This window comes from Carcharodon carcharias, chromosome 11 (genome assembly GCF_017639515.1).
Source record: "Carcharodon carcharias isolate sCarCar2 chromosome 11, sCarCar2.pri, whole genome shotgun sequence".
In the NCBI taxonomy this organism is placed as follows: Eukaryota; Metazoa; Chordata; class Chondrichthyes; order Lamniformes; family Lamnidae; genus Carcharodon; species Carcharodon carcharias.
The window spans coordinates 5,506,201-5,531,548 of record NC_054477.1 but is presented as its reverse complement, the minus strand read 5'-3'; the positions used below and the strand labels follow the sequence as shown (position 1 = coordinate 5,531,548).

At 46.7% G+C, this 25,348-nt stretch overlaps 1 protein-coding gene across 3 annotated transcripts; it reads left to right on the top strand.

The window, feature by feature from the left end:
• The first annotated feature begins 509 nt into the window (after positions 1–509).
• On the top strand, positions 510–18,506 carry anapc15 (anaphase promoting complex subunit 15). 3 transcript variants are annotated; one of them, XM_041198490.1, is made up of 6 exons: positions 510–559; positions 1,085–1,146; positions 1,483–1,603; positions 12,117–12,176; positions 13,104–13,241; positions 17,575–18,506. In XM_041198490.1, the coding sequence occupies exons 3-6, from the start codon at positions 1,484–1,486 to the stop codon at positions 17,620–17,622; spliced, it is 366 nt and encodes a 121-aa protein (XP_041054424.1). In that variant the 5' UTR covers positions 510–559; positions 1,085–1,146; position 1,483; the 3' UTR covers positions 17,623–18,506. The 3 variants fall into 3 exon arrangements, with proteins under 3 accessions (XP_041054424.1, XP_041054422.1, XP_041054423.1); XM_041198488.1 differs by having other exon boundaries at positions 13,101–13,241; XM_041198489.1 differs by lacking the exon at positions 1,085–1,146 and having other exon boundaries at positions 521–559; positions 13,101–13,241.
• The last annotated feature ends 6,842 nt before the right edge of the window (positions 18,507–25,348 follow it).

The following is a 25,348-nucleotide window of genomic DNA, read 5'->3' as shown; positions in this document are numbered from 1 at the left end:
TGTTGGGGTCGGGGTGCGTGGGGGAGGGGATTGTGTTGGGGTGAGTGGGGGGAGGGGATTGTGTTGGGGGTCAGGGGATTGTGTTGGGGTCATTGGGGGGGAGGGGATTGTGTTGGGGTCATTGGGGGGGAGGGGATTGTGTTGGGGTCATTGGGGAGGGAGGGGATTGTGTTGGGGTCATTGGGGGGGGGAGGGGATTGTGTTGGGGTCATTGGGGGGGGAGGGGATTGTGTTGGGGTCATTGGGGGGGGAGGGGATTGTGTTGGGGTCATTGGGGGGGGAGGGGATTGTGTTGGGGTCATTGGGGGGGGGAGGGGATTGTGTTGGGGTCAGTGGAGGGGGGGAGGGGATTGTGTTGGGGTCAGTGGAGGGGGGGAGGGGATTGTGTTGGGGTCAGTGGAGGGGGTTTTTCTCGGCTTTGGGGCGTCGGCTTTCCGACCCAAATTTAAATCCACCCGGACCCCGGAAGCGCTGCACATGCGAACCGGAAGTCGAACTTTCCTGACGACGGGAGGGGGGAGGGCTTTCAGCGGCGGACCGACTTCCGGCGGCTGAGCAGGTGGGCGGGAAAATCAGCGCGAGAAACAGTTAACGGAGCGGGGGGGGAGGGGAACCGGCTCACAACCCCCCCCCCCCCCACCCTCCCTCACCCCGGCCCCCCTCCCTCACCCCCTGTCCCTCCTCTCTACCCACCCCCTTCCCCACCCCCCTCTCTCCTCAGCCCCGCCCTCATTCTGTTTCTGACGCTCCCTGGCGGCCGTTGCCTCTCACTGCAGCCACAGTAAACCACGTGATGCAGCCTCTGCCCTGCTGGCCCTGACACAATGGGCCGAATCGCCCCCTGTGCTGTTTGATGGTGGCATTAGCCAGGGTTGCCACCTTTGACCATTAGCCCTGCTGCAAAGTCTGAAAGAAGGAATACAGGAACTGGAGGTGGCCATTCAGCCCCCTGAACCTGCTCCTCCAGACAATGGCAGACCTGTGACCTCACCTGGGCCCCATCTCCCTGAATGGTTAATAAAAAGCTATCAATCTCAGCTTTAAAATTAATAATTGATCCAGCACCAATTGCAATTTGTTGTAGGAAGTTGCAAACTTATTCCATCCTTTGTGTGAAGATGTGTTTCCTCATTTGACTCCTGAAAGGTGGGTGACTTTAATTTTTACACTATGTCCCCTAGTCCTAGTCACCCCAATTAATGGAAATATTTCTTAATATCTATCTTATCTGTTGCCCTTAACATCTTTAATCAGGTTTGTTCCCGAATCGTGCTTGAATAGCTGGTGCTCTGATCTTACCGCATGTAGATTGGTGATGGAATGAGTGAATTGAAGACCATGATAATCCAGAGCACTTGGGAGAGGAGCATAAAAACGCTCAACGCTCACATCTCCAGTACTAGTTACTGTCCAAATAGATAAAAGTGCAGAAAAATCTTGCCATTGTCATTTCCTAACCGATTTTTTTTTTTGTCTTTCGAGGATGTCAACACTTTTTCCCTCGCTCTTTCCCCGAGTGACGGAGTCATTGTGGTTTAATCTGGATCGACCATGTGTGGATGAAAATGAACTTCAACAACAAGAGAACCAGCATCAGGCTTGGGTCAGTGTTAATGTGTGTGTGTTTTTTTTAATATAATTCATTCGTGGGATGTGCACATCGCTGGCTCGGCCCCTATCTATTGCCCATCTGAAATTTCCCTTGAGAAAATGGTGGTGAGTTGCTTTCTTGAACCGCTGCAGCCCATGTGGTGTAGGTACATGCACAGGGAGGGAGTTCCAGGATTTTGACCCAGCGACAGTGAAGGAATGGCGATATCATTCCACATCAGGATGGTGTGTGTCTTGGAGGGGAACTTGCAGGTAGTGGTGTTCTCATGTGTCAGCTGCCCTTATTCTTCGAGGTGGGTTTGGAGGGTGTTGTTGAAGGAGCCTTGGCGAGTTACTACAGTGCATCTTGTCGATGGTACACCAAACCAGGTAAGGATGGCAGATTTCCTTTCCTAGAGGCATTAATGAACCAGATGGATTTTTACAACAATCAGCAAATGGTTTTGTGTTTACATCATCAGACTTTTAATTCAAGTTCAAATTTCACCATCTGCCGTGGTGGGATTCAAACTGAGGTCCCCGGAGCATTACAAAAACAAAAACAGAATTACCTGGAAAAACTCAGCAGGTCTGGCAGCATCGGCGGAGAAGAAAAGAGTTGACGATTCGAGTCCTCATGACCCTTCGACAGAACTTGAGTTCGAGTCCAAGAAAGAGTTGAAATATGCTGCCAGACCTGCTGAGTTTTTCCAGGTAATTCTGTTTTTGTTTTGGATTTCCAGCATCCGCAGTTTTTTTTGTTTTTATCCCCGGAGCGTTACCCTGGGTCTCTGGAATTCTAGTCCAGTGACACTACCACTGTGCCACCACCTCCCCCCAGCTTCTTGAGTGTTGTTGGAGCTGCATTCATCAAGACAAGTGGAAAGTATTCCGTCACTTTCATTTCAGCGTAGGAGGAGGCCATTTGGTCCATTGAGTCAATCCAGTCAGCCCTATTCCCTCACTCTGTCCGTGTAGCCCTGCAAATTTATTTTCCTGAGTGTCCATTCAATTTCCTTTTAAAATCATTCATTGCCTCTGCTTCCACCACCCTAATGGGCAGGGGTGAAGTTTGAAAACATGGTTATGAGCAAAGGAGGTGGAAATTTGGCGCTCTGTCCTACAAATGAGAGCTGATGCTAGACCAACTGTTCATTTTACATCTGAGATTGTCGGATGTTTTTTTTATCCAACAGGTATTGAAGAGTATGGGGCAAAGGTGGGTTTATGGAGCTATTTTACAGATCAGCCATGATATCCACCGAACAGTGGAACAGGTTCATGGGGCCAAACAGCTCCCTCCCTCTCCCCCGTTTCTATGTCTTGTTTATCTCCGATTTTCCTTGCTCTGCCACTGGAGGCTGTGCCTTCAGCTGCCTGGGTCCTAAGATCTGGAATTCCCCCCTCGAAACTTCTCTGCCTCTTTCTCTCTCTCCTCCTTTAAGACACTTCTTCAAACTTACCTCCTGACTTGTGCCTTGCAGATGGCTTTGGGGAGTCAAGAGGTGAGTTACTTGCCACAGAATTCCCATTTTCTCACCTGCTCTTGTAGCCACAGTACTTATGTGGCTGGGTCCAGTTCAACTTCTGGTCAATGGTAACCCCCAGGATGTTGATAGTATGGGGTTCAGTGATAGTAATGCCATTGAATGTCAAGGGGCGATGGTTAGCTTCTCTCTTGTTGGAGATGGTCATTGCTATTAACTAGTGTGGCATCAGTGTAACTTGCCACTTATCAACCCAAGCCTGGATGTTGTCCAGGTTGTGTATGTGGGTGTGAAGAGGCTGACTTCTAACACTGGGAGTGAAAGTTAAGGAAAGAATGCCCACAATTATATAAAGTATTAAATGACACAGGTGCAGTGAACACAAAAATTACTTCACATAAGTGAGGTTATTGAAGCAGACAATGAAAATTTTAACTCATGACCAGTAAATTTAAGGTTTTGCAAGAAATTACATTGCTCATTTTATTAATATTAACAACCTGGACCTTGGTGTACAAATTTCAAAATTTGTGGTGATACGAAACTTGGAAGCATTGTGAACTGTGAGGAGGATAGTAAAGCTTCAAAAGGACACAGACAAGTTGGTGAAATGGGAGGACAAGCATGAAGTTCAATGCAAAGAAATGTGAAATGATTCATTTTGGTTGGAAGAACATGGAGAGACAATATAAAATAAGGGGCACAGTTCTAAAGTGAGTGCAGGAATAGAGGGATCTGGCTCTATATGTGCATAAGTCATTAAAGATGGCAGGACAAGTGGAGAGAGCGGTTAATAAAGCATACAGTATCCTGGGCTTTATTAATTATTATTTATTAATAGGGGCAGAAAGTACAAGAGCAGGGAGGTTATGTTGAACTTGTATAAGACACTGGTTCAGCCTCAGCTGGAGTATTGCGTCCAGTTCTGGACACCGCACTTTAGGGAGGATGTGCAGGCATTGGAGAGAGTGCAGGAAAATAGTGATGAGAATGGTTCCAGGGATGAGGAACTTCAGTTATGAAGATAGATTGGAGAAGTTTACCTCAGTGAAAAGAAGGTTGAGAGAAAATATGATTGAGGTGCTCAAAATCATGACGGATCCGGACAGGGTAGATGGGAAGAAACTGTTCCCGTTGGTGGAAGGATCAAGAACAAGGGAGCACAGGTAATTGGCAAAAGAAGCAAATGCGATATGAGGAAAAGCTTTTTCATGCAGCAAGTGGTTAGGGTCTGGAATGCGCTGCCTGAGAAAGTGGTGGAGGCAGGTTCAATTTAACATACATACGAAATAGATGCAGAAGTAGGCCATTCAGTCCCTCAAGCATGCCCCGCCATTCAATAAGATCATGGCTGATCTGTTTGTGTTTCGAGTTCTACATTCCCATCTACCTCTGACCTTTGAACATAACATAAGAACATAAAAACTAGGAGCAGGAGTAGGCAATTCAGCCCCTCGAGCCTGCCCCGCTATTCAATACGATCATGGCTGATCTCATTTCAGCCTCAGCTTCAATATTCCCCCCTCTCCCCATAACCTTTCAACCCATTACTAATTAAAAATCTGTCTTACCTCCTCCTTAAATTTATTCAGCGTCCCGGCATCCACTACACTCTGAGGTAGTGAATTCCACAAATTCACGACCCTTTGAGAAAAGTAATTCCTCCTCATCTCTGATTTAAATCTATCACCTCTTAGCCTAAAACTATGGCCTCTTGTTCTAGAATGGCCCACAAGGGCAAACATCCGCTCCATGTCTACTTTGTCTATCCCCTTTAGCATCTTATGTACCTCAATTAGATCTCCTGTCATCCTTCTAAACTCTAGCGAGTATAGGCCTAAACTGTTCAATCTCTCCTCATAAGACAAGCCCCGCATCTCTGGAATAAATCTAGTGAACCTTCTCTGAACCGCCTCCAGTGCAACTACATTCTTCCTCAAGTAAGGGGACCAAAACTGTGCACAGCACTCCAGGTGCAGTCTCACCAATGCCTTGTACAGTTGCAACAACACTTCCCTATTTTTATACTCTATTCCTTTAGCAATAAATGCCAAAATTCCATTTGTCTTCCTTATTACCTGCATACTAGCTTTCAGTGATTCATGCACGAGACACCCAGATCCCTCTGCACTGAAGCATTCTGAAGTTTCTCTCCATTTAAGTAATAAGTCGCCTTTTTATTCTTCCGACCAAAATGGATAACCTCACACTTATTCACTTTAAACTCCATTTGCCAAATTTTGGCCCATTCACCTAACCTGTCCATATCCATTTGTAAATTTCTTATTTCTTCATTGCAACTTACTTTCCCACCTATTTTGGTGTTATCTACAAATTTAGCTATAGTACCTTCTACCCCTGAATCCAAGTCATTAATGTAGATTGTAAGGGGTAAATTGGGGCCCAAGGACCGAACCCTGTGGCACCCCACTAGTTACAGCTAGTGTTGGTTAGCCAATCCTGTGTCCAAGCTAATATATTACCCCTAACTCCGTGTGATCTCATCTTGTGTATTAATCTTTTGTGCGGCACCTTATCAAAGGCCTTCTGGAAGTCCAGATATACTACATCTACAGGATCCCCATTATCCACTTTGCTTGTCACATCTTCAAAGAACTCTAGCAAATTAGTCAAACACTATTTACTCTTCATAAAACCATGCTGACCCTGATGGATTGCATTTTGACTTTCCAAATGCCCCATTACTACTTCCTTAATAATGGATTCCAACAATTTCCCAAGGACAGACGTTAAACTAACTGGTCTATAGGTTCCTACTTTCTCCCTCCCCCACTTTTTAAATAAGTGCATTTTTAATCAGCATTTTTCCAATCCACTAAAATCTTTCCAGAATCCAGGGAATTTTGGAATATTATAGCCAATGCATCCACTATCTCCACTGGCACTTACTTTAAGACCCCGGGATGTAGGCCGTCAGGTCCTGGGGACTTGTCACCCTTTAATCCCAATAGTTTTCTCAGTACTTTTTCTCTAGTGATGGTGATTGTTCTAAGTTCCTCCTTCTCTATAGCCTCTGCACTACCTGTTACTATTGTGGTGGTACTAGTGTTCTCCACCATGAAAACTGAGGCAAAATATTGATTAAGCGTCTCTGTCATTTCTGCGTTCCCCACTATTAACTCCCCAGTCTCATCCTCCAAGGGACCAACATTCACTTTAGCTACTCTCTTTCCTTTTATGTACTTGTAGAAGCTTTTGCTATCAGTTTTTACATTTTGCGCTAGTTTTCTTTCATAATTTACCGTTGCTCTTTTTATTATTTTTTTAGTAACCCTTTGTTGATCTTTAAAAGTTTCCCAATCTTTCAACCTGCCTCTGACCTTTGCAATTTAGTATGCCTTAGTTTCTGCCTTTATGTTATCTTTAACTTCCTTGCTTAGCCATGGATGCTTTTGCTTCCTCTTTGGAATATATTTTACTTGGGAGGAATTGAATATCTCCTTAAATATCTGCCACTGTTCATCAACTGTCCTACCTTGTAGTCTTCCTGCCCAGTCCATGAGGGCCAAATCTGCCCTCATGCCTATGTAGTTACCTTTGTTTAACTCCAGAACACTAGTGTGGGACTCAAGTTTCTTGTTCTCAAACTGAACTTGAAGTATGCTATGATCACTCTTCCCTACTTTAAGATCATTAATTAATTCCATCTCGTTACACAAAACCAAATCCAGAATAGCCTGCTCCCTGGTTGGTTCCACAACATATTGCTCCAAGAAACAATCTCTAATACACTCTATGAACTCTCCCTCGAGGCTACCCTTGCCAATTTGTTCAGTCTAGTCTATATGCATATTAAAATCACCCATGATTATTGCCGTGCCTTTCTTACATGCTCCCAGTATTTCCTGGCTTATACTGTGCCCTACTGCTGAACTACTGTTTGGGGCCCTACAGATTACTCCCACCAGGGACTTCTTTCCCTTGCTATTCCTTATTTCTACCCAGACTGACTCTACATCTTGCTCTCCAGTGCCTATATCATTCCTCACTATAGCACTGATCTCTTCCTTTGCTAACAAAGCTACACCACCTCCTTTTCCTTCCTGCCTATCCTTCTGAAACACTGAGTACCCTTGGATATTCAACTCCCAAACCTGTTCCCCCTGTAACCATGTCTCAGTAATTGCCATCAAATCATACCTATTTATCTCTATTTGCGCTGTTAACTCATTAGTTTTATTCCGAATGCTACGTGCATTCAGATACAAAGCCTTTAAGTTTGCCCTATTGTCAATTTTCCCTACTCTTATATGATTCTTTGGTGCAATATGGCGTTCACACACTCTGTCCCTTCCTTTCACTTTTTGGTAACAATCAGCTTCATCACTAACCTGCACTCTTACCCTCTCCTTAAACTTTGATTTTTTATATTTCCATGCAACTGAACCCTCCCCCCAACTATTTAGTTTAAAGCCCTATCTACAACCCTAGCTATGCGATTTGCCAGGACACTGGTCCCAGCCTGATTCAAGTGGAGTCCATCCGAACGAAAAGCCCCTTCTTTCCCCAGTACTGGTGCCAATGTCCCATGAATTCAAACCCATTTCTCCCACACCAATCTTTGAGCCATGCATTTATCTCTTTAATCTTATTGACCCTGTGCCAATTAGCTTGTGACTCAGGTAGTAATCCGGAAATTATTACCTTTTTGGTTCTGCTTTTTAATTTAGCCCCTGGCTGCTCGTATTCCCTCAGCAGAACATCTTTTCTTGTTCTACCTATATTGTTGGTACCTACGTGGATCACAACAACTGGATCTTTCCCCTCCCACTCCAAGTTCCCCTGCAGCCCAGATGCAATATCCTTAACCCTGGCACCAGGTAGGCAACACAGCCTTCGGGACTTTTGATCCTGGCTACAGAGAACAGTGTCTGTTCTCCTTACTATACTATCCCCGATTACAACTACATTTCTCTTTTCTCCCCCCACTAGATTGGCTCCCTGTACCACAGTGCTATGGTCAGTTTGCTCATCCTCCTTACAGTCCCCGCTCTCATCCACTCAGGGAGCAAGAATCTTGAAACTGTTGGATAAGGGCAAGGGGTGAGGCTCCTGCAGTGCAACTTCCTGGATCCCTCTACCTGCCCCACTCATAGTCACACCCTCCTGTCCCTGACCACTGGCCGAATTTAAGGTAGTTAAGCTAAGGGGTGTGACTGTCTCCTGAAGCACAGCGTCCAGGTAACTCTCCCCCTCCCTGATGTGTCACAGTGTCCAAAGCTCAGACTCCAGCTCATCAACTTTGAGCCGGAGTTCCTTGAGCAACGAACATCTGCTACAGATGGGGTCACTAGGAACCACAATGGGGTCTGCCAGCTGCCACATCATGCAGCTACAACACATCGCCTGGCCCTGCATCTCTATTCTATTTCATTAGTTTTTCAATTTGTTTTTAAATTTCCTACTGGTCTTTAGTTTATCAATCTGTAAAATGTTTCTCCTATTTATCTTTAATCTGAAAGTAAGTTAGAATAGAGGTTCAAAATACACATTTTAAGATCAACTGGAACTCGCTCTCTCTGATGAGTTGAAGCTGAAGTATTAGGGCCTCTGATCCTGGGCCCCTGTAGTCACCTTTAATCTCAAATCAACTTAGAATAGGTAGTTCAAACTAGCAGCTACTCACCAACCAATGAACTTATGGTTTTCCTGTGATGTCACTTTTTTTTTTCCACTCAGCGACGGTGACTGCAAAGGGCACTCTTCCCAGACTGTTTCCTGGCGACAGTGACTGCAAAGGGCACTCTTCCCAGACTGCTTCCTGGCGACAGTCACTGCAGAGGGCACTCTTCCCAGACTGCTTCCTGGCAACAGTGACTGCAAAGGGCACTCTTCCCAGACTGCTTCCTGGCGACAGTGGCTGCAAAGGGCACTCTTCCCAGACTGCTTCCTGGCGACAGTGACTGGAGAGGGCACTCTTCCCAGACTGTTTCCTGGCAACAGTGACTGCAAAGGGCACTCTTCCCAGACTGTTTCCTGGCGACAGTGACTGCAGAGGACACTCTTCCCAGATTGCTTCCTGGCGACGGTGACTACAGAGGACACTCTTCCCAGACTGCTTCACAGCAACAGTGACTGCAAAGGGCACTCTTCCCAGACTGCTTCACGGCAACGGTAACTGCAGAGGATGCTGTTCCCAGACTGCTTCCCGGTGACGGTGACTGCAGAGGACACTCTTCCCAGACTGCTTCCCAGTGACGGTGACTGCAAAGGACGCTGTTCCCAGACTGCTTCCTGGTGACAGTCACTGCAGAGGGCACTCTTCCCAGACTGCTTCCTGGCAACAGTGACTGCAAAGGGCACTCTTCCCAGACTGCTTCCTGGCAACAGTGACTGCAAAGGGCACTCTTCCCAGACTGCTTCCCGGCAACAGTGACTGCTAAGGGCACTCTTCCCAGACTGCTTCCTGGCGACAGTCACTGCAAAGGGCACTCTTCCCAGACTGCTTCCTGGTAACAGTCACTGCAAAGGGCACTCTTCCCAGACTGCTTCCTGGCGACAGTCACTGCAAAGGGCACTCTTCCCAGACTGCTTCCCGGCGACAGTGACTGCAAAGGGCATACTTCCCAGACTGCTTCCTGGCGACAGTGACTGCAAAGGGCACTCCTCCCAGACTGCTTCCTGGCGACAGTCACTGCAAAGGGCACTCTTCCCAGACTGCTTCCTGGTGACAGTGACTGCTAAGGGCACTCTTCCCAGACTGCTTCCTGGCGACAGTGACTGCTAAGGGCACTCTTCCCAGACTGCTTCCTGGCGACAGTGACTGCTAAGGGCACTCTTCCCAGACTGCTTCCCGGCGACAGTGACTGCTAAGGGCACTCTTCCCAGACTGCTTCCCGGTGACAGTGACTTCATAGGATGCTCTTCCCAGACTGTTTCCTGGCGACAGTGACTACAGAGGGCACTCTTCCCAGACTGCTTCCCGGCAACAGTGACTGCAAAGGGCATTCTTCCCAGACTGCTTCCCGGCGACGGTGACTACAGAGGACACTCTTCCCAGACTGCTTCCCAGTGACGGTGACTGCAGAGGACGCTCTTCCCAGATTGCTTCCCGGCGACAGTCACTGCAAAGGGCACTCTTCCCAGTCTGCTTCCCGGTGACGGTGACTACAGAGGGCACTCTTCCCAGATTGTTTCCTGGTGACAGTGACTGCAGAGGGCACTCTTCCCAGACTCAACTTGATTTCCTTGCCTAACAGGAATCTAGCTACCCTTGCCTTAAAAATATTCAGTGACCCCACTTCACTGCCTTCTGAGTCAAAAGGTTCCAAAGTTGCAAAACCCTCAAGAGAAAAAAAATTCTCCTGCTGTTTCATTCTTCTTGCCAAAGTGAACAACTTCACATTTTCCCACGTTATACTCCAGTTGCCAGATTTTTGTCTGCTCACTCAACCTCTCTATATCCATCTGCAAACTCCTTACAGTCTGACTCTTCCGGTGGGCGTGCGGGGGTGGGTCCTGCATGCCGATGCGTAAAATGACAGGCGGTGAAGTCGGGCGCGTGTCCCGATGTCACCGCGAGTCCTTCCGATCTTCAGTTTGGCTGGCGTGCACCGGAGTCAGCTGCGCGCACGCCGAACTGTCAAAGGCCTATTAAGGCTGTTAATGAACTTATTGAGGCACTTGTCAGGGCTGCCTGTCCAACCTTCACGTTGGCGGGGTGGGTGGGGGGGGGTAGTGCAGGCAAAGAGCCCAGGCGGCCTTCACCTTTTTCATGGAACCTCATCCACGGGTGGGATGAGAACTTCATGAGGGCCTTATTAGTTTAATAAAATGTGTCAGGTAAATTGATAAACATGTCCCACCTCATGTGACAATGTCACATGAAGGGACGTGTCTGAATAATTTAAAAAATTCTCCTTTTTCAATTTTTAAAAATTAAATGAATCTCCCGGAGGCAGCTCTGTGCCACGGGGAGATTTCTGCTCTCTTTGGCGCAGGCCCCGACTCTCCCTCCTCCCCCTGCCCGCACAGGTAGCGCTGAGCACTTCCGGCCGTCTGTCACGCTGGGTGGGCCTTAACTGGCCCACCCACGTAAAATGGTCCACCCCCTCCCACCCAGCCCACCCGCCCGACGGGGATAAAATTCTTTCCTATGTCTCCTTCACAACATACTTTCCTACCTATCTTGTGATGCCTGCAAGTTTAGCTACCGTGTCTTCATACCCCTCTTTCTAAGCCATTAATATAAATTGTAAAACGTTGAGGCCCCAGTGTTAGCCACAATAAGTGGTTATCGTGGAAGAATGAGTCCAAACTAGTCTTACCTCAAGCTGATTCATTCTCAAGGCAGCTCTGCAGTATAGCAGACTCTCCCAGTCCCTTCCACCCTGGGATGTTACAGCTTGAACCAATGCCCATTGCCTGTTTTACTCTTTAGAGCAATCAAATAAACTAAATTAAAGAAAACGAGGGACAAAGTAAGAGGCAGCCCCTTAAAGGGGTACTGCAAAAGGAAAAACTAATCTTAAAAGGAAACCTATTGCCTGTTTTAACAAGCAGTTGTCTTAACAATTTAATTGATATACAATGTAATTGCCAGTCCACAAGAAGATTGTTAGTGGACCTTGACAGCGTAATTACTGATACACTGACACCCAGCACAGATCCCTGCTGGACTCCACTAGTTACAATCTGCCAATCAGACAAAGACCCACTCATCACATTCAAGAGGGAATGACCTGTTATCTGAAAAGGAAGAAGGTGCAGGGTTACGGGGAGAAGGCGGAAGAATGGCACTCAGTCAATTGTTCATTCGGAGAGCGGGTGCAGACATGATGGGCCGAATGGCTGCCGCCTGCGCCATAACAATTCTGTGATTGTCAAGTGCAGATGTTTATAACAATATGAGGGATTGAAGTCAGATTTTTGGGGAGCTCAGAATGTTGTTCGTAATGGGACTGGGTGAGCTACATTTTTAGGATGACATTTTCGATGGGCTGAATGTCCTCTGGCCTGTGAGATTATGAGTTTGTGAATTTTGTTTCTTTCTCTCTCTCTCTGCCGTTCTGTGCGCAGCTGCAGAGTATTGCTGAGAAGAACAGTACTTTGGTCCCAATTGGAAAGCCTGCCTCTGAGGTGAGTGTCTGACTGGATCCTGGATCTATGTAACAAGCACTGTTGTTAGATTCAATGAGATCTTTTTGTTTAATGAGGTTGGGGAAGTGCTGGTTATAAAGGGAACAGAGACCTGTTTGCCCACATTATGAACACAACTTCTTTGGCCATCGAGTCCTGGGGTGGGACTTGAACTCTTGAGTTTTTTGGCTCAGCGGCAAGTATGCTACCCACTATGCCACAAGACCTCCCATAGAGCTCCATGAGTTTCAGTGCTGGCTTTAACCAGACAGGAACTCTTCAGAGACAATTCACTGTATGTGAAGGTTAAGTGGTAACATAATCAAAGTGATTAAAGGAGTGTATTGATTTCCTTGGGACGTCGGCACTGCTGACTAGACCACCGTTTATTGCCCATCCCTAATTGCCCTTGAGAAGGTGGTGGTGAACTGCTGTCTTAAACTGCTGCAGTCCATGTGGTGTAGGTACACCCATGGTGCTGTTAGGGATGGAGTTCCAGGATTTTGACCCAGCAGCAATGAAGGAACGGCAATATATTTCCAAGTCAGGATGGTGAGTGGCTTGGAAGGGAACTTGCATGGTGTTCCCATGCATCTGCTGCCCTTGTCCTTCTAGATGATAGAATTGAAAATTTCAAGACTGAGATGGCTAGGTTTTTGTTGTATAAGAATATTAAGGGTTACAGAACCAAGACAGATAAATGGAGTTACAATGCAGATCAAGTTTGATTTAATTGAACGGTGGAACAGGCTCGAGCAGAGGAATGGCCTCTTGTTCCTATATTAAGTGTTTTGAGATATTTCAGAGAAATAAGGCATGAGTATAAATCCAAGGCTGCTTTCGTTAAATCTTTAATGTGTTGAGTGAAATGCTGAGGTTTCATCAAGTCTGTTTTGTTTAATGGTCTGTTGTGGTTGCTCACAGCAGAACTATGATGATGAGGAAGAAGAGGATGATGAAGATGATGAGGACAGCGAAGAGGACTCGGAGGAGGATGAAGACATGCAGGACATGGATGAAATGAACGATTATAATGAGTCACCCGATGACGGAGAGATAAATGAGGTCAGTGTTGTCAGTGTTGTAACGGTTAGGGAGAACTGGAGCACAGTGGGCTGGGGTTGCCATCTGTTCCATTACAGAATCACTCCTACCCTGTTTGAGAAATTGTTTACCGAGAGGGCTGCTGCCTTATGTTTATCACAAGCGAGCCAACTGATAAATTGGGGAGGCAATGAGGTTGGTGGAAACTTAAAGAAAAACAATGTGCCATTTTGATGGCCGTGATTTGTGAGGCCTGGATAACCTCAAAATTCAGCCCTGCCTCCAGTTTCCCCATTGGGACCCTAAACATGGCCCTCCCTGCTTGTACTAGTAAGAGCCCAAGAGATCTCATGCGTCATTTAGGCAGCGGTTGCTGCTTGTGGCTGCTCCTACCAGGAGATCTACTGTCATGTTATGTCACCCTGGTCTGTCTTGCGCCATCCTCACACACCCCCTGTAGCTCATCTGCTGCCCCCCTGGTCATCCAGCTAAGCCTAGGTCGACCCCTCTTTCTGCAGAACTCCACTTTGCCCCCTAGAAGAGATCTCCGTAGCTTTTCAGCCCTGATCAAAAGGCCAAAACGCTGACACTTTCTTTTCTGGGCATCACCTTTAGAGTTCTTTTTGTTCTTACAATTTCACGCAGTTCTTCATTGTTCTTATGGCATTTTTAGCATACGTCTTAGCATCCACATTTCAAAGGCCTCTGTTTTCTTCCACAGATGTTTTACTTATTGTCCAAGCTTCTGAGGTAGACAGTAAAGTGGAGATAATGTAGCATTTTGAGTCTTTTCTTTGTTACAAGCTTGAGTTTTCTTGTTTTTAACACGTCCTTCACCTTCACGAAATTACTTCTGGCTACATCTATCCTTCTTCTAACTTTGGCACAACATCTACCGTCTTCTGTCATCATTTGTCCGAAATAGACAAGCTTATTCTACTTGATTTAGGCATTTGCTTACAAAATGGCCCAACGTTGGGTTGGATGTCTTACCGGGCATTCTGAAGGTGAGAAATGATGGACCCTATATATGGCCGCTCACAAAATGTGTTTGTTGCTAGTGAGGCTGACATTTATTGCCCATCTCTAGATGCCCTGAGAAGGTCCTCAGTGCCTTCTGGTGCCATGCAAAGTGATTTTGATCTACTAGGTGACCACCTCAGAGGGCACTTAACCATCAGCTGCGTTGGTGTGGAACTGGAGACTGGGTAAAGATGGCAGGCTTCCTTCCCTAAAGGACATCAGTGAACCAGCTGACATTCTATCAGCTCCATCGTCACTTTTTATTTTTACAGCTTTTTATTTCCAGATTGTTTTATTCTAAGTTTCAATTATCCAACTGTCATTTGAAGTCATGTTCTTTTGGGTTATTAGCTCAGTAACAAAATCTGTATATTACAGCATTGTTAACGGGCAGAATAAGATCCAATTTCTACCTGTCTGTATTCAGCATGGTTCCCAAGTGGTCAGGTTATCATCAACTGAGTTCAGTTGGTCCTGTTCGCAGAGGGGATACGATCACTGCAGCAACGCTTGGAGGGGCAAGGTGGTGGGTGAGCAATCCTCTGGGCACAGTACAACAACAAAAACTTGCAACAGCTTATATTTGTATAGCACCTTTAATGTTATGAGATGTCCCAAGGTGCTTCACAGGAACTTTATGAACCAAAATATGGCACCAAGCCATGTAAAGAGATATTAAGCCAGCTGACCAAAAGCATGGTCAAAGAGGTAGGTTTTAAGAAGCATCTTAAAAGAGGAGAGAGGTTTCTGGGAGTGGGAAATGCCAGAGCTTGGGGCTCAGGCAGCTGAAGGCACAGCCGCCAGTGGTAGAGTGATTAAAATTGGTGTTGAACAAGAGGCTAGAATTGGAGGAGCGCAGAGATCTTAGAAGGTTGTGGGGTTTGAGGAGATTACAGAGATTGGGCTGTTTTTGGGGTTGGGTGGGGGGTGTCATGGAAAGATTTGAAAACAAATTGTGAACATTTTAAAATCAAGTCGGTGCTTGGCCAGAAGCCAGTATAGGTCAGCGAGCACAGGCATGACAGGGGAATGGAACTTGGTGTGAGCTAAAACACAGACATGGGCTATTAACCACCTGAACATCTTGTTTTCTGTGGATCAAAACGGAGTGTGGAGCAGGATGAGTAGATGACCAAGCCCATGGTATTCATGGTTTTGGCACTCGTGTAAGTGGATGGAGTTAAGATCCAGATCAGCTGTGACCTGATTGGATGAATGAAAAAACAGGGTCCAGAGGCTAAATAGTATGATATAAAAGCAAAATGTTGCGGATGCCGGAAATCCTGAAATAAAAACAGAAAATGCTGGATAAACGCAGCAGGTCTAACAGCATCTGTGGAGAGAGAAACAGAGTTAATGTTTCGAGTCTATCTGACTCCTCTTCAGGGTTGAAGAGGGGTAGAAATGTGATGGAATTTATACTGTTTAAGGGGTGGAGCAGGTGAAGCTGGATAGAAGGTCAGCGATAGGTGGGGGCTAAGGAGAGATTGGCAAAGATGCCATGGACCTGAGACAAAGTGGGGGTTAATGGTTGTGGTAAGGGCTAAAGGAGGTGTTGATGGTGGCATAAAGGGAAGAAAGCAGAATGTGTTAATAGCAGAACAAGGGTAAGCACTCTGTGAAAGAACAACATGGAACAAGTAACAAAAGGCCCTTTTGGGGGTGGGATGGGGGGAGGGGGCAGTGGTTGGGGATAAAGGATAGAAAAAGAGATTAAAAAGTGGATAAAACAATGAATAAAAATGAAAATAAGTGGGTAAAAAAAATTAAAAAGGGGGCGGATTGAAAAAAGGGGTGAGGATGGAGGAGAGAGTTCATGATCTGAAGTTGTTGAACTCACTATTCAGTCTGGAAGGCTGTAAAGTGCCTAGTCGGAAGATGAGGTGCTGTTCCTCCAGTTTGCGTTGAGCTTCACTGGAACAATGCAGCAGACCAAGGACAGACATGTGGGCATGAGAGCAGGGTGGAGTGTTGAAATGGAAAGCGACAGGAAGGTCTGGGTCATGCTTATGGACAGACCGAAGGTGTTCTGCAAAGCGGTCACCCAGTCTACGTTTGGTCTCCCCAATGTAGAAGACACCACATTGGGCGCAGCGAATGCAGTGGACCAAATTGAAGGGGGTGCAAGTGAAGCGCTGATTCACCTGAAAGGTGTGTTCAGGCCCTTGGACGGTGAGGAGGGAGGAGGTAAAGGAGCAGGTGTCGCACCTTCTGCGATTGCATGGGAAGATGCTGTGGGAGGGTGGTGAAGTGTTGGGGGTGATGGAGGAGTGGACATGGGTGCCCTGGAGGGAACGGTCCCTATGGAATGCTGACAGGGTTGGGGGGTTTCGGGGGGGTGGGGGGGTGGTAAGGAGAAGATATGTTTGGTGGTGGCATCATGCTGGAGTTGGCGGAAATGGAGGAGGATGATCCTTTCAGTGCGGAGGCTGGTGGGGTGAAAAATGAGGACGAGGCTATTATGGTTCTGGGAGGGAGGGGAAGGGGCGAGTGCAGAGGCATGGGAGATGGGTCAGACACGGTTGAGGGGCCCTGTTAACCACAGTGGGTTGGAAACCTTGGTTAAGGAAGAAGGAGGACATGTCAGAAGAACTGTTTTGGAAAGTGACATTATCAGAACAGATGCGACGGAGGCGAAAGAACTGAGAGAATGGGATGGAGTCCTTACAGGAAGCGGGGTGTGAGGAGCTGTGGCTGTGGTAGCTGTGGGAGTTGGTAGGCTTGTAATGAATATTGGTGGACAGTCTATCACCAGAAATGGGGACAGAGAGGGCATCAGAGGAATCATGGATGTAGGTGAAGAGACTGGATTAGGGGAGAGAGAATGGAGTCAGTCTTCTCCTGTTCCCATGTGGAAGTGCTTTCAGAGCAGTACAAATGCGAGAGTTTCTGTGTTAAACCTTTCATTGGCTGGGTGGGGTCAAACTTTTTATTATTCGTTCATGGGATGTGGTCTTCGCTGGCTGGGCCAGCATTTATTGTCCTTCCCTAGTTGCCCTTGAGAAGGTGGTGGTGAGCTGCCTTCTTGAACCGCTACAGTCCATGTGGTGTAGGTACGCCCACAGTGCTGTTAGGAAGGGAGTTCCAGGATTTTGACCCAGACACAGTGAAGGAACGGTGATATATTTCCGAGTCAGAATGGTGTGTGGTTTGGAGGGGAACCTGTAGGTGGTGGTGTTCCCATGTGTCTGCTGCCCATGTCCTTCTAGGTGGAAGTTGTCCCAGATTTGGAAGATGCTGTTGAAAGAGAATAGGATACAGTGCAGAGTGTCTTTATATATCCTTGCCTTGGGATATGGCAGTAATTCCCTGAATCTCATGTTCCCTGTAGATCGACATGGAGGGTGCTGAACAGGATCAGGACCAGTGGATGATCTAATGGGCCCATGACTCTCTTTATGCTCAAATCCAGGGATGGTCTTCAATTTTATTCTCCAACATTGAACTTAGCGTGGAAAATGATGAGTCTGACACCGAACCCGGCCCACTCCCTGAGAGCATGCACACCAGCTTCCTCTGTGTGTACAGTGACTGAGACATGAATCATAATGGACGACAAACTCTCTTTTACACTGGAACAGGAGTTCATTCATTCAGCCTCTTGAGAATGTTACACCATTCAATTAGATCATGCTGATCTGCATCTCATCCACACGTCTTGGTTCCATAACCCAAACACCCAGACCTACATTCATCTCCATTTTGTGGTTGTCAATTGACTCCACGACCTCAGCAACATTTTCTTTGGCAGAAAGTTCCAGATTTCCACTGCTCTCCTCCAGTGTTGGGAAAGTAGCATTGTGTTTTTTGAGTCACTGTGCAGTGGGATGTTCTGTCGTCTTATTTGTAGAATCGAGGGGAATTTTGAATCAATGTTGATGCCTCTGGAATACGGTGATGAGTTTCCTATCTCGGCTCTGCAGTCAGGGAAGGGGCCAAGCAGAGATTGTGTACACTTTGCAAGATGTAGAATTTATAGGCCTCCTCGTAACCCCTCTTCATCTCACCCTATCAGCATATACTTCTATTCCATTTGCTCTCCTGAGCTTATCTAGTTTCCCTTAAATGCATCTCTGTTATTCTTCTTAACCACATCCTGTCTTGGCGAGTTTCACATTCTCAACTAGGGAAAAGAGTCAAACGACAGCCCTGAACATGCCCTCACGTGCCATGTAATAGTATTATATTTTCCACTTCTCCTGTACAATTGGTTGGGAAGATGTCTGCTGAACTATGTAATAAAATGCTTTCTTTTAAGGTCCAGTCCAATGTTCTGGTGTGTTTATTTTATCTTTATATGTCTTGGTATCAAACACTCCCAGGACAGGTACAGCACGGGGTTAGATACAGAGTGAAGCTCCCTCTACACTGTCCCCATCAAACACTCCCAGCACAGGTAGAGCACGGGGTTAGATACAGAGTAAAGCTCCCTCTACACTGTCCCCATCAAACACTCCCAGCACAGGGTTAGATACAGAGTGAAGCTCCCGCTACACTGTCCTATCGATATTTCAATGCCACTTGGACCCCTTTTGGTTATCTTTGTTACGTTTTATTCTCTGTTTGTGAAATTGACTGTTTAATTCCAGCTAATTGAAACTCTTACCTTGGATGCAGCCCCAGAGTAACCAGTTTTAACTTTCACCCAAATCCCTTTCAAGCATTTTTCTCAGTTTGGAGAAGTGAATCAAGGCTGAGACTGGGGACACTGGCCTTTGTATCTTCCTTTTATTTTTTCATGGGATGTGAGTGTCGCTGGCTAGGCCAGCATTTATTACCCATCCCTAATTTCCCTTGAGGAGGTGGTGAGCTGCCTTCTTGAACCGCTGCAGTCCACGTGGTGTAGGTACACCCACAGTGCTGTTAGGGAGGGAGTTCCAGGATTTTGACCCAGTGACAGTGAAGGAATGGTGATATATTTCCAAGTCAGGATGGTGAGTGATTTGGAGGGGAACTTCCAGGTGGTGGTGTTCCCATGTGTCTGCTGCACTTATCTGCCTTGATGATAGAGATCCCAAGTTTGGAAAGTGCGAGAAGAGTTGCTGCAGTGCACCTTCAAGATTGTATACACTGCTCCCACTGTGCGTCGGTGGTGGAGAGAGTGAATGTTTAAGGTGATGGCTGGAGTGCTGATCAAATGGGACGCTTTGTCCTGGATGGTGTCAAGATTCTTGAGTGTTGTTGGAGCTTTACTCATCAGAGTAAAGTTGGAGAGTATTCCATCACATTCTTGACTTGTGCCTTGTAGATAAATGGTGGACAGACTTTGGGGAGTTAGGAGGTGCGTTACCCGCAACAGGATTCCCAGCCTCTTAGCTGTTCTTGTAGCCACTGTATTTATATGGCTAGTCCAGTTCAGTTTCTGATCAATGGTAACCCCCAGGATGCTGATAGTGGGGGATTCAGCGATGGTAATGCCATTGAATGTCAAGGGGAGATGGTTAAATTCTCTCTTGTTGGAGATGGTCATTTATTGGCACTTGTGTGACACAAATGTTGCTTGCCACTTATCAGGTCTTGTTACACATTGAAGTTGGCAAATGTTACACCATTTTTCAAGAAAGGAGGGAAAGATAAAGCAGTCAATATCAGGCCAAACGTCAGTTGTTGGAAAATGCTGGAATCTATTATTAAGGAAGTCCTAACGATGCACTTAGAAAAGCATAGCATGATAAGAACAAATCAACATGGTTTTATGAGAGGGAAATCCTGTCTAACAAATTTATTAGAGTTTTTTGAGAATGTAACTAGTAGGTTAGATAAAGGGGAGCCAGTAGATGTAGTACACCTGGATTTCCAAAAGGCATTTGATAAGGTGCCACACAAAAGGCTTGTAGGCAAAATAGGTGCTCATGGAGTTGGGGGTAATATTTCAGCATGGATAGAGGATTGGTTAACAGATAGAAAACAGAGTGGGCATAAATGGGGTTTTTTCACGTTGGGGCAATGAATAGTGGAGTGCTGCAAGTATCAGTGCTGGGGCCTCAGCTATTTACAATCTATATTAATGATTTAGATGAAGGGACAGGGAGTAATGTATCAAATTTTTCTGATGATACCAAGTTAGGTGGGAAAGTAAGCTGTGGGGAAGACACAGAGACTGCAAAGAGCTGTAGTCAGGTTCGATGAGTAGGCAACAAGATGGCAGATGGAGTATAATGTAGGGAAGTGTGAAATTATTCACTTTGGTCAGAAGAATAGAAAAGCAGGATATTTTTTAAAAGGTGAGAAACTTGTAAGTGTTGATGTTCAAAGAGACTTGGGTGTGTTTGTGCAGCCACAGCAAGCAATTAGGAAGGCAAATGGCATGTTGGCCTTTATTGCAAGGGAATTAGAGAACAATAATAAAGAAGTCTTACTACAGGGTTTTGGTGATACCACATCTGGAATACTGCATGCAGTTTTGGTCTCCATATTAAGAAAGGATACACTAGTACTGGAGGCAGTACAGTGAAGGTTCATTAAATTGGTTCCTGGGATGAGGGGGCTGTCCTATGATGAGAGGCTGAGTAAATTGGGTTTATATTCTCTGGAGTTTAGAAGAATGAGAAGCGATCCCATTGAAACCTACAAAATTCTGAAGGGGCTTGTTATGGTGGACGGTGGGAAATGTTTCCATTGGCTGGGGAATCTAAAACACGGAGTCACAGCCTCAGGATAAGGGACCGACCATTTAGGTTTGAGATGAGAAATTACTTCACTCAAAGGGTTGTGAATCTTTGGAATTTTCTAGCTCAGAGGGTGTGGATGCTCAGTCATTGAATTCATTTAAGGCTGGGATAGACAGATTTTTGATATCTCGGGTAATTAAGGGATATGGGGAGTGGGCAGGATGGACATGTGGGCAAGAGAGCAGGATGGAGTGTTGAAATGGCAAGTGACAGGGAGGTCTGGGTCATGCTTGCGGACAGACTGAAGGTGTTCTGCAAAGCAGTCACCCAGTCTGCATTTGGTCTCCCCAATATAGAAGAGACCACATTGGGAGCAGCGAATGCAGTAGACCAAATTGAAGGAGGTGCAAGTGAAATGCTGCTTCACCTAAAAGGAGTGTTCAGGCTGTTGGACGGTGAGGAGGGAGGAGGTAAAGGGGCAGGTGTTGCACCTTCTGCGGTTGCGCGAGAAGATGCCGTGGGAGGGAGATGAGGTGTCGGGGGTGATGCAGAGTGGACATGGGTGTCCTGGAGGGAACAGTCCCTATGGAATGCTGAAAGGCAATTAGGGATGGGCAACAAATGCTGGCCCAGCCAGCGGTGTCCACATCCTGCGAAAGAATAAAATACTCCAAGCCTAGGTTTACCACACGTTTGGGCGCCACAAGTTAGGAAAGGTCAAGGTCCTGGTAAGGGTAGAGAGTGTTACCAGGATGAGGAAGTTCAGTTCTGTGGAGAGGTTAGAGAAGCTGGGATTGTTCTTCTTGGAACAGAGAAGATTACAGAGGGGTGACAGAGGTTCATTCTGGGTTTTGGTAAGAGTGAGTAAGGCGAAACTGTTTCCTTTGGCAGGATGTTGGTAACTGGAAGTCATAAATTTAAAACGTTTGGCAAAAGAACTAGAGTGGAACTGAAGAGAAATTACTTCAGATAGAGAGTTGTTAAGATCTAGAAAACCCAACCTGATAGAACGGTGGAATCCGATTTCATAGGAACTTTCAAAAGGCAATTGGACATACAGTTGAAGAGGATGAATTTGCAGAATTATCAGAAAAATGTTGGGATGTGGGACTAATTTGGATAGCTCTTTCAAAGAGCTGGCAGCAGGCATGATGGGCTAAATGGCTTCCTTCTGAGCTGTCCTATTTTATGCTTCTGAATTCCAAATTATCTTTAAATTAACAGAAAGATGTATAATTTTATAATTATACTGCTTGCATTCATGATTCACACCAGTCCCTCCAGTTCCCACATTGTGAAAAACCTCAGAGATCAGTCATGACTCTTGTCTCTGAATCAATAGTTTGTGGGTTCAAGTCCCACCCTGAGCACAAAATTAAGGGTGATAGTGCAGTATTGAGGGAATGCTGCACTCTCAGAGGTGCTGTCCTTTTGGATGAGGTGGTAAACTGAGGTCCCATCTGACCTCTCATAAAAGATCTCATTCCTTCATTGTCGTGGGATCAAAATCCTGGAACTCCCTCCCCAACAGCACTGTGGGTGTACCTACACCACATGGACTGGGGTAGTTCAGAAAGGCGGCTCACCACCACCTTCTCAAGGGCAATTAGGGATGGGCAACAAATGCTGGACTTACCAGTGATGCTCATCCCATGAACTCGTGTCACTATCTGGAAGAAAATAGTTAGGATTTAGATAAAATAAATACAGAGAAATGGTTTCCGATGGCTGAAGAATTGAGAACCAGAGGTCACAGATTTAAACTAATTGGCTCAGTAGGACATCCTTACCCAGACACGTGCTGATAACTCTCGAGCACAAATCATAGCACCTCTGGGCTTGGCACATGTGCAAGAAAAAAGACATGTTAGGCGAGTTCTGTCTGGTGTCCTGGCCAAATGTTTATCTCTCAATCAACATCATGAAAGTAGATAATCTGGTCATTATCACAGAGCTGTTTGTGGGAGCTTGTTGTGAGCTAATTGACCACTGCTTTTTCTGCATTACCACAGTGACTGCGCTTCAAAAAGTACCCAATTGGCCAAAAAATGCTTTTGGACATCCAGTGGTTGTGATAGCTGTGACAGAAATGCAAGCCTTTTTTTTTAAAGTGTATTGGCAGACGCTCTTTCCAGGGATGGAACCACAAAGGAGAGGTGGACCGTGGTTGGTTGTTGGTTGGGCCCAGGAGGAGCAGACCAGCCAGCTGGTCAAGGGACCCAGCTGACCCTAACACAGGCTTATTTTTCTTCTTTCATGAGATGTGAGTATCACTGGCAAGGCCAGCATTTATTGCCCATCCCTAGTTACCCTTGAACTGAATGGTTTGCTAGACCATTTCAGAGGGCTGTTAAGAGTCAACCATATTGCTGTGTGTCTGGTGTCACACGTAGTCCAGACCAGGTAAGGACAGCAGATTTTCTTCCCTGAAGAACATTAGTGAACCAGATGGGTTTTTAACAACAATTGATTAGCATTGTCTTTCAGATTTATTAATTGAATTGAATTTCCACCAGCTGCCGTGGTGGGATTTGAACCCATGTCCCCAGAGCATTAACCTGGCCCTCTCGATTACTAGTCTAGTGACATTACCAATACGCCACCGCCTTCTTCTCACCATCAGGGTGACCATCCTGTCCCGTAAGTTGGGGCTTTTCACACTGTGTCCTGGGGCATTTCTTCCTGCTTTGCCCCGATTTCTTCCGTCTCTGCAGGCTTTGTCTCTGTGCAAGCATTGGCGTCGGCAAGAACATGGTTCGTGTTTGGGCTGTCTGGAGGGTGACGCCTCTCTACCCCCCCACCGCAGGGGGGTGGGGGGGGGTGTGTGTGTGGGGGGGACGCGCTCCTTGCAGCAGACGTAATGTACAAGAATGCTGCACTCCGGGTAATTAACATGTACGCCCTGGCACAAAAGGCCGAGCAGCTGGAGGATTTTCAGCAGCTCCCACTGCTGCTGGCGACCTCCAGGCCGGTCATTCTGGGCGGTGACTTCAACTGCGTCATCGATGTGGCTGGACAATCTAGCAGGGCCAACAGCAGATTGGGTGCTACGTCCAGATCCCTGATGGAAACAGTTAAGGATGCCAAGCTGCGCGATGTCTTCAGCAACCCTGCAGACGGAGCGCAGCGTAGATACACCTGGTCGCGGCCAGACAGGTCCATCCGTTCCAGGAGAGACTTCCTGTTTGTGTCCCGTGCATTCGCAGTCAGATCCACCTACGTCAAGCTGGTGTTCTTCTCTCACCACTGCCTCCTACTGGCTGAGTGCCACTTAGAGGAAGACCAGAGGGTGGGCAGGGGGGCATGGAAGATAAACGTGCAACTGCTGACCCCAGAGAACATTGAGGAGCTCAAGAGGGATTACAAAGGTTGGAGAACCATGAAACCTCACTTTGAGTCCCTGACTCACTGGTGGGAAGTGATCAAGGGAAACATCAAGAGGTTTTTCATCCTCAAAGGCACCCAGAAAGCTAGAAAGGAACAGAAGGAAATGTCCCGACCCCAGAAATGCATGCAGAATCTGCTCCGGCTGCAGTGGATGGGGGTCCATGTCGAGGAGGAACTCCAAGAGGTGAAGAGCCAGCAAGCCTCGCTCTTTGCCTCGGAGGCCTCCAAGATCATCTTCCGTTCCAGAGTCCGCTCCGTGGAGCAGGATGAGACGTGCTCACATTTCTTCTTCCAAAAGGTACACAGAGAGAGCTCTGTGACCAGCAGCCTGAAGGAAGAAGGCAGCTCAGTAAAGTCATCGCAGTCCGACATTTTGAGGATCAGCAAATCCTTTTATGCCGGATTGTATGACACGAAGCCCACAGACAGCACGGCCTCCCAGTCCTTCCTGTCCTCTATCACGGAGGTCTTAGACGACAGTACACGGGAGAGCCTGGACAAACCGCTAACTCCTGACGAACTGACTAAGGCCCTTGAGTCCTTCGAGAAGATAAAACTCCTGGAAGCAACGGCTTGCTGGCAAAGCTGTATTCGGCTCTGTGGGACTAGATGGGCCTAGACCTGCTAGAAGCGTATCAGAGTGTGCTCCTGGCCGGCAGCATGTCAGAATCCATGAGGAAAGGCATCATCACCCTCATCTACAAGCACAAGGTGGAAAGGGAGGAAATTAGAAATTGGCGACCCATTTCACTGTTGAATGTGGATGATAAGATTCTGTCCAAGGTCATCGCCAATCGGGTCAAGTCCACTCTGGAGTTGGTGATCCACCCTGACCAGACCTGCACTGTGCCAGGCAGGATGATCTCTGACAGCCTCGCGCTGCTCAGGGATACGATTGCCTATGTACAGGACAGGGGTGTGGACACCTGCCTCATCAGCCTGGATCAGGAGAAGGCCTTTGACAGAATATCGCACACCTACATGGTGGATGTGCTTTCCAAAATGGGGTTTGGGGAAGGAATTCGCAAATGGATCCAACTGCTCTACACTAACATCAGTAGCGCAGTCTCAATCAATGGGTGGGAATCAGATAGCTTTCCTACTGAA

What these genes read in the sequence shown, in the direction of transcription:
- anapc15 (XM_041198488.1), top strand. Translation starts at nt 1,484, where the DNA reads ATGTCAACACTTTTTCCCTCGCTCTTTCCCCGAGTGACGGAGTCATTG. An exon ending in AGAACCAGCATCAGGCTTGG is followed by an intron (nt 1,604 to 12,116) that starts GTCAGTGTTAAT and finishes TTCTGTGCGCAG; the next exon opens with CTGCAGAGTATTGCTGAGAA. An exon ending in TTGGAAAGCCTGCCTCTGAG is followed by an intron (nt 12,177 to 13,100) that starts GTGAGTGTCTGA and finishes GGTTGCTCACAG; the next exon opens with CAGAACTATGATGATGAGGA.